The 8,161-nt window shown below is 32.8% G+C and overlaps 1 protein-coding gene across 1 annotated transcript in view; it reads right to left on the bottom strand.

Annotated features, from left to right (window-relative positions):
- Nucleotides 1-2,984: 2,984 nt before the first annotated feature.
- LOC110428761 (DEAD-box ATP-dependent RNA helicase 10-like) overlaps nucleotides 2,985-8,161 on the bottom strand; it is a 6,563-nt gene continuing 1,386 nt past the window's right edge. The window contains exons 5-13 of the mRNA XM_021444675.2: nucleotides 7,771-7,845; nucleotides 7,241-7,360; nucleotides 5,872-5,913; nucleotides 5,708-5,782; nucleotides 4,702-4,848; nucleotides 4,420-4,557; nucleotides 4,110-4,221; nucleotides 3,933-4,021; nucleotides 2,985-3,405 (exon numbers count right to left, since the gene is read on the bottom strand). Coding sequence (XP_021300350.1) covers nucleotides 3,289-3,405; nucleotides 3,933-4,021; nucleotides 4,110-4,221; nucleotides 4,420-4,557; nucleotides 4,702-4,848; nucleotides 5,708-5,782; nucleotides 5,872-5,913; nucleotides 7,241-7,360; nucleotides 7,771-7,845 — 915 coding nt within the window. The 3' untranslated portion in view covers nucleotides 2,985-3,288. The remainder of the gene's footprint in view (nucleotides 3,406-3,932; nucleotides 4,022-4,109; nucleotides 4,222-4,419; nucleotides 4,558-4,701; nucleotides 4,849-5,707; nucleotides 5,783-5,871; nucleotides 5,914-7,240; nucleotides 7,361-7,770; nucleotides 7,846-8,161) is intronic.

Genomic DNA, 8,161 nt, shown 5'->3' with positions numbered 1-8,161 from the left:
AGTTGAGTAATTTTTAGTTCAATTAGAATTCAGATTTTAATTATTTGAAAAAAAATAAATTATTCTAATTTTAGTACTTAGTAAAATTTTATATCAATTCCCTGTGGGATCAATACTCTGCTTGCTAATATGCTATCTATTTGATACATATGCTTGCGTAGTGGAATTTTAACTGATAAAAAACCACTCACGCAATGTCTTAACGGAAAATATACATTACACAATTCACGCAGCACCTATAACCTAATTTTGCAATACCTAATAATAGGTCACGCAATGCCTAACATCCACTCAAGTTTGCTTCTCTTATATAAATAGAAATAGAAAATAAAGAAATTAGGGTCAGTAACCAAGTTATTCGGCATAATATAAAATAAAGCAAGAAAATATGAGACTAATGAAAATTTTTGTTTTATTCATTGGCCGAACTTAAAGGAGATGATACAAAAAAAAATCATTTCTTCCTAATTTTATCTACTAATTCATAAATTTCTACCAAAATCTTGTTATTTGCCAGGATTTTTGTCTCTAGGATATTTTCGTCTCCATCTGCTCGAGTCAATCCATTAGAGCACACCTTTTAAGGGTAACCCCTCTAGTGGTGACCCCTTTCCCACTATCACCTCTTGAACCTTTGGATGCCATTTTCAAATTTTGCTTTGGATTATTTTGATTGAAATGGTTAATGGTTCCCTTTATTTATAGGCATGAATGCCGACTCTTCATTTTCTGCACATGCAATTCTTTTTTTTTTTTTTTTGAATGTCAATATAAGTGCAATTAAGGGGGCAAAATTGGTTCAGTGCAATTAAGGTGGCTGAACTGGTTGTTAAGCATTTCCAGTTTTCTTATAATTTTATAGAATTTGTTATAAAGGGGGCTAAATTGGTTATTAAGTATTTCTAATTCTCTTTTAATTTTACACAATTTGTTATTAAAGGGGCTGAATCAGTACATAATCACCTTCAGCATTAGGGAGATAAAGTCACGCAATGCCTACAAACAAGTCACGCAATGCTCAACAAATATTCAATCACATAATGCCAAATAAGTAGGTTACGATTCCTAATATCCCGTCACATACCCCATTATCCAAATAAACAACTAGCATAATGCCTAACAAATATTCACGCATTGCCTATAGACTAAATGATTTTGCTACTCCCAACCAAATTTAAGTTTCCAAATTGATATAATTTACCCATCAACTTTTGCATTCTATGAATATAAAAAAATAAACTCAAGAACCCATAACAAATACCTTGATGTCATCTCTGCACTTTAGGATTGTGAGAAAGTTGGATGGCGATATAGACCTCAATAGCGTTGGAGAGCTAGACGGTGAGATATATTCCCCGAATGGCGCTGGAGATCTGAACGAATGGATAGCTAAATCGAAATTTAATTTTAAAATTTTTATCTGAATGACAGAAAAAGAAACTAGGACCACTTATTTTGAATTAAATAGTTTAAAGGGTATTTTTGTAAACTCCTACCAAAAATTGTCTAAAAATAGTTAAAATTATTTTAAAGGTCATTTTTGAAATTACCTTATGACGAATGTCATTTCTCACACTTTCCTCTATATTTTTTTATACTTTATTTAATGAGCTATAAACTTACTTTCTCATAGACTATTTTTAAATACCTTACCTAATATATATTATAGTTTAATTTAATAACATATATATAATACTAGCAAATTTTGATTTCATAAGAGTATTTAAATATTAGGGTTTACATTGCTGCATCTATAGTATATAGTTTCCATATAATGTTAACCATAATCATAAGGTAGCACTTTATTATAAAAGTAAATTTAAATTTTTTAAAAAGCTAAAATTGAATATTAATAATTATTTAAAAAATACGCAAATAAAAATAAGTTTTTTATCTTTCTCTAGCCACAAGCCTGTAGGTTCGCAGCCAAACCTTATTTGTTTTAACAGAAGAAGATGAGAAGAGATTAGGTGAGAGGAAGTTGCAAAGAGATTAAAAAATATATTTTCATCATTAATGTATTTTGTTAAAAAAATATTAATATTTATTATTAAGTTATTAAAAATTTTTAATTTACTTTTATAATAAGGTAATACCTTATGATTTTGACAAAGAGCACACATTCTTTACATCTTTGTAATAGTTATATTTTTGAAAAATGATCGTGGTTTAAGCAAAATTTTCTCCATTTTCCCAATTAATATGATAACATATATGTAATATTGTATTGAAAAAAACTATTTAATTTGTATATTTGTATCAAATGACAAGTTCAAAAGCATTATGCATAGAGTTCTGGCTGGACGCCTGGGTCCAAGAACCAACTCCTGCTTATAGAGAAAAACCATATGGACCAGCTGAGGAGAATCCACCCATATATAAGGGAACTAGTTTCCGCCAATATCTTTCGTATTTCAGTTTAAATGGACGAGATGACAGCAAAGCCCCTCCTCATTTTAAGATTTCCTCCTAATTTATTGCCTAATTCCCTAATACTAGCTTGGTTATATGACATCACAATCCTTATTTTAAGATTTCTTCCTAATTTATGATTTAATTTTTGAGTACTAACTTGTTTTTTATTGTATGATATATAGATATGTGTGTATATATACATACGCGTGTTGAGTACTAACCTGTTTTCTTTACGCGTGTGTGGATGGCAGTAAACCCTTTCCTCGTTTTAACCTAATTCCCAAGTACTAACTTGTTTTTTATTAAATCCATATATATATATATATACACGTTATTTAGAATGGAAGGAACAAAAGAAAAGTAACTCATGTCTCCATAAGATTCTGCTAGATTACAAATTGTTACAATCCTTTGACAAATTCAGATATAAACAAACAAGCAAAGGTCATGCATTCTTATTTATGTAAAAGCTTTCAGTTTGTAATCAAGAGCTAATCTAAACTCCGTGGGGGTTGTATTATAAGGCATTTGAAGTCTAAAGTTATCTGATCAAAATCACTTATTCAAATAAAGCTGCATTGATCAAACTTTGTTAACTCTTTTCTTGTATGCTCAGTATGTATATAGGAATGAATATAGATAGACCTTAGCACTGTCCCGTTACTCCCAACAAGCAAATGTTTCTACTATCATATATTTTATGAGTTTTGTACAATAACTTGCCCCCAAAAAAGGGGAAAAGGTTGAATTCCTCCCTCGTTCTCTCAACTTCCTATTTTTCTCTCAATGAAAGTAATGTCGAATATCTTACGCGGATCAAAATTTGAGCTATATCCCAAACCCATCATACTAGTAGGAAGTGGGAACCAAGTCTCATTTTTTCTTCAGTTTCTTGGAGGACTTACCCCTACTTCCTAGATATCTCTCTATATCTTCCTCATCATCGTCTCCACCCCTCCTCTTCTTTGTGCCTCCGATTTCTTTAAGTTTCTGCAGAGATGTTCAAATTTTATTAATTAGAAAAACTGTGTCATCTCAAAAAGGGGCTAAATTAAACTTCAAAATACTATAAATCATATGATACATTCAGAAGCACAAGCAAAAGGGTGACTCCACCGCAAAGCAACACATATTCTACATCGGATTCAAACACTAACTCTCAGTGTGAAATAAAAAAAGCATTCGAGCATCTGACTCATTAGTTGGTGCACGATCCCTTATCTAAAGAGCAAGTTCAAATCCCCCCTCTCCCAATTATAAAATAAAATAAAATAAAATAAGCGTGAAGCACAGCCTTTTCTCAACAGCATCACAATAATATTAAGCTACATATCAAACACTAGAACAAAGCAATCAAACATATGATATAAGCACAAGACCAATCTATATTAGCTTTACTTCCACAGAACAAAAGATTAGACCAGTAACAACCAAAAGACATAATAGAAACACAAAGATAGTGCTATAAATCCAGGTTATAAAAAAATCCAAATAAAGTTAAAAGGAACTTTTATTACCATCTGTGATAGTCTTTTGGCTTCAGTGACACTTTCCAACAGTAGCAAGACTTCCTCTTCTTGAGCAGGATACTCAGGTAACTTTTTGCCTGGAATACAGAAAACAGAAAAGGTTAGTCTCCTGGACAAGCTACTCAAACTACATCCCAGCAACAAAATTAGGTACTGTGGAATTACCAATAAGCTTTTCTATCTGCAGATACCACTCCAGCTCATACTGATTCACTAGTGAGATTGCAACACCAGATCGTCCCGCACGAGCTGTTCTTCCCACTCGATGGATGTAGTCCTGTACCGACTTGAAATTTAGCAACAAAGAGGGAAAAAAAGAATAAAAAAAAAAGGAGGCAGTGAAAGAGAATTTTTTGGCACTCTATCCTTTAAACCCAGACCCTTTGATATAATAATAGAATGCATAATGCATAATTTTAAAGGCCTAACATATGCTGCAACAAGTCAAAGAAGAAAGATATAGTGCAAGTACAACCTTAGAGTTTGTAGGGATATCATAATTAATAACCATATCCACTGACGGAATGTCAAGTCCTCTACTAGCCACATCAGTGCAGACAAGAACATTACACTCCCCAGACTTGAACTTGTTCAAGGCTCCAAGCCTCTTTGACTGTCAAAAGCATCATGTCAACAAAGTGTGGGCAAATACTAATAATAATAATAATAACAAAAGGAGAGGGCAAAGAAGAGAGGGACACTCCACATTTGAAGAGCAATATTATAGATCAGTACGTGAACTAAATAAAACACATACCTGGGTCATTTGACCACTAATGGGAATTGCCCTTATATTAAGATTCCGAAGAATATAAGACAAAAGGCGAGTTGCATCACATGTCCGAGTAAAAACCATAGATGTACATCCTGACATCTCGGTCAAAATATAAACAAGATAGCAATCCTGCAATAACAGCAAAATTAATATATAAAGGAAGAGATTTACATAGGACATAGAAATGCAACATGAAGAGATCTTCATACTTCATCCATTTCCAGAACTAGCAGAAAAAGATATTACTGTGGCTAGATAACTATCTAGTTGCCCAGCTACAAAAAAAATAATTCCCAATATAACAAAAGACATCTATAAAAAACATAGAAATGCAATATGAAGAGACCCTCATGTTTCATCCATTTCTGGAACTTAGAGAAAAAATTACTGTGGCTAGATTACTGTCTAGTTTCCAAGCTACAAAAAATAAATTCCCTATTCAACCACAATAAATGTAACGATATGGCATGAAAACTCATACCTATTAGCACAACTCAAAGCTTAATTTGATCTTCAAAATATGACAAAGATGCCTAGCTCATATGATGACCTATGTTGCTAGGGTGTGGGTATGTATCTATGTTTCTGACATGCCAATTGCCTGGAACAGAAGACAGCAGAATACAGCTATAAAGGGTGTAAAAGGAGGATAGGTTGTGGAAATTAGTTCTCCAAACTAGGGTACTGAGATGTTTATGATTATTATATTAGTAGCTTAACCTTTTTTTATGCAAAGTTATACACAATATTAGAGATTTTGGTAAGTTACGAAAACAGAACAAACTCACTAAAGCAAGCCACTTGGTCTCATTTACTGAATTTGTCCAGACCATCGGAACAGCACAATATGATAAATGAGCAGAAAGGAAACAGAACAAAAGGCCAAATAAGCTGCAGAACAGTGGACAGAATTCAAACCTAATCTACAAAATATGAGAGCCCCAGTAATTACAGAACTCAGAAATTTAACGTGGAGAAGATTAGGCACCTTGTACTTTGCAGGAATAAAGCGATACTGCTGCTTCAGTGTGTCAACAGTGGAATATTTAGATGCTGCTTCAATCTGAAAAGAAAGAAACCAACTACAAATTGACAAATGTTAAAAATAAAAATGGAGAAAGCAGAAAGTTTGCAGAAATATCATCATCAAACCTTCACAGGATTTCTCAGACATGCCCTTTGTAGCTTCTTGACCTACACCATCACAAATACTGTGGTCAAATGTTCACCCACAAAGTAAATAAATCAATATTGTAAAAATCAGGTCAAATCGTGAAAAATCTGTGTAGTAAATGCACATCTTTCTCAGATGTGCTCTAAGCATGACTCATCATTTCAGTTTTTTTATATCTTCAAATCAAAAATAAATTTCCTATACATGGGAGGAGAGCTCAACATAAGTTTGATTAAAATGGCATGGATGCTTCATGTCACGATAATACTGAGATATACAGTGTCAAACTTTAGCTAAAGGATTCCATTTGCCCTTAGCACCAGCTTTCCCACAATAAACGTCCTGTATGACAGAGTATCAGATGAATGCTTTACTCTCTGAAAGTAAGTACCCCTTTTGAGTCAGCACTTGCCCTCCAATTTTTAGTCAAAGTCCAAATGGTCCAAATGGGTCTTCAAACTTTGCATTAAAAACTGATCTTCAAATTTTTCTGTGATTAAATGTTTGACCCTTTCAAACCCTATTAACAAAATAGATATCAAAGCACGAAAACGAGAAGGATACAAAACCCACCCTTTAGATAGTGTGAATCAAAAATTAATTAGGGGCTTTGAAGTTTACATGATTCCTTTTTGTTATTCATGTGGTAATTGCCAACAATATGTTAACAAATACTAATGGATAAATGTTATCCTTGTCAATATGGAAGAAACATGACACCTGGAAAGTAAGAATAAATTACATTTGCATTGAGTTTGAAGGATATCACTTTGAAAACAGATTTCATAGAAGACCATTATTCACTGGCAATACCATGTTCAGGCTGCCAAGAGTAGTCCATTTTCACAAGTTAATAAAAGTGACATATCTTAACAACTATTGTCTTAACAAATATTATACAGAACTTTAGCATCTGGTAAATATCTTTTTGGCAAATGGATACACATGGAGTAACATATGTTCTCTGACAAAAGAATTACTACATGAGACCACATAAAAGGAGAAAGAACAAAAGCATCCTTATCCACAAGATCAAAATCGATCATATAGGTAATTTCCATTCCTGATAAAAAAAATCAGGTGCATAAAATTGTAACAAAAATGAAATACAGCCAACGCACTACTTCCTGCTTTTGCAAAGATATGAATTAACTGTATAAAGTCAGCTACATAGATCATATTGCACCAACGCACACTATACTCAAGATCATATTCTTAGTAAGCTTAAAAAGTGAAGTCCTTTTTCTTATAAGTTCAATCCATGTCCACCAATGGTAACCAATTATTTGAAATAGAAAATGGTATATGAAAGACATGCATTAAATATTTTTTCCTTTCAACACATACCTTCTTGGTCATAGTTGCAGAAAACAAATATGTATGCCTATCACGAGGAATAACATTCAAAATATCATCAAGTGCTTTCTCAAAATCCTCATTCAGCAACCTATCTGCCTCATCTAAGACCTGCCAAATAGATGCACATTATTTCAGCAGTAAATATACATACATATCAAACAGTTAATGATGTATGGAAGTAAGAAAATAGGTATTTTATTACTTCCGTCCAGGTCAATCATATGAAACTATATCGAGCACCAACTGTAATATGGCTGTATAGTTGACTCTGTTTTAAAGGGCCATGTAAGACATCGGCATTCATATCATATAGCTAAAAAAGTAAATAAAGGATATCTCAAGTGAAAGGGTGGTAAAAAAATTAAAAAATCTTTCAAAAAACAAGACCTGCTCATTTAAAAGCCTCAACCCTTTCTGAAACTAAAAATATGACCATGAATATTTAATTCAACCACTCATGCCAAGGGAAGAATGAATTAAAAAATAAAAAAGGAGGAAGAAGCACAAGAAACTCTTACCAAATATTTCAGCAGTCGAAGAGAAAAACCTTTAGTATTGGTCAGGTGATCCACAAGGCGTCCAGGAGTCCCAACCTACAAAAGGAAAGATTAAACTGAAGTATTATAAACACAATAAGAGATTCAGGTTTATACTTCCTTCTAAGATACTTATATTTCATCAATCGCAAACGTGTGTCCTATATATAGTAGCTACATATAACAACAGGATACTAATATGTTTCTCTTAAAAGTTTATATTTTTAACGGGGGTTATTACAATTAAGGGAATAACTTTAAATTCTAAAGAAAGTTTTTCCATCAAAATGAGCACCAAAACACACTATTATCATCTAAATAAACTCACAGGCATACCCAAGACCTAAGCTCCCCAGCCCTGATCCTAATGCTT

This window comes from Theobroma umbraticum, unplaced genomic scaffold (genome assembly GCF_002168275.2).
Source record: "Theobroma umbraticum cultivar Fairchild unplaced genomic scaffold, ASM216827v3 scaffold_69.0, whole genome shotgun sequence".
NCBI classification, from domain to species: domain Eukaryota; kingdom Viridiplantae; phylum Streptophyta; class Magnoliopsida; order Malvales; family Malvaceae; genus Theobroma; species Theobroma umbraticum.
Note: the sequence above shows the minus strand (reverse complement) of the source record. Positions and strands in the feature narration are given on the sequence as shown.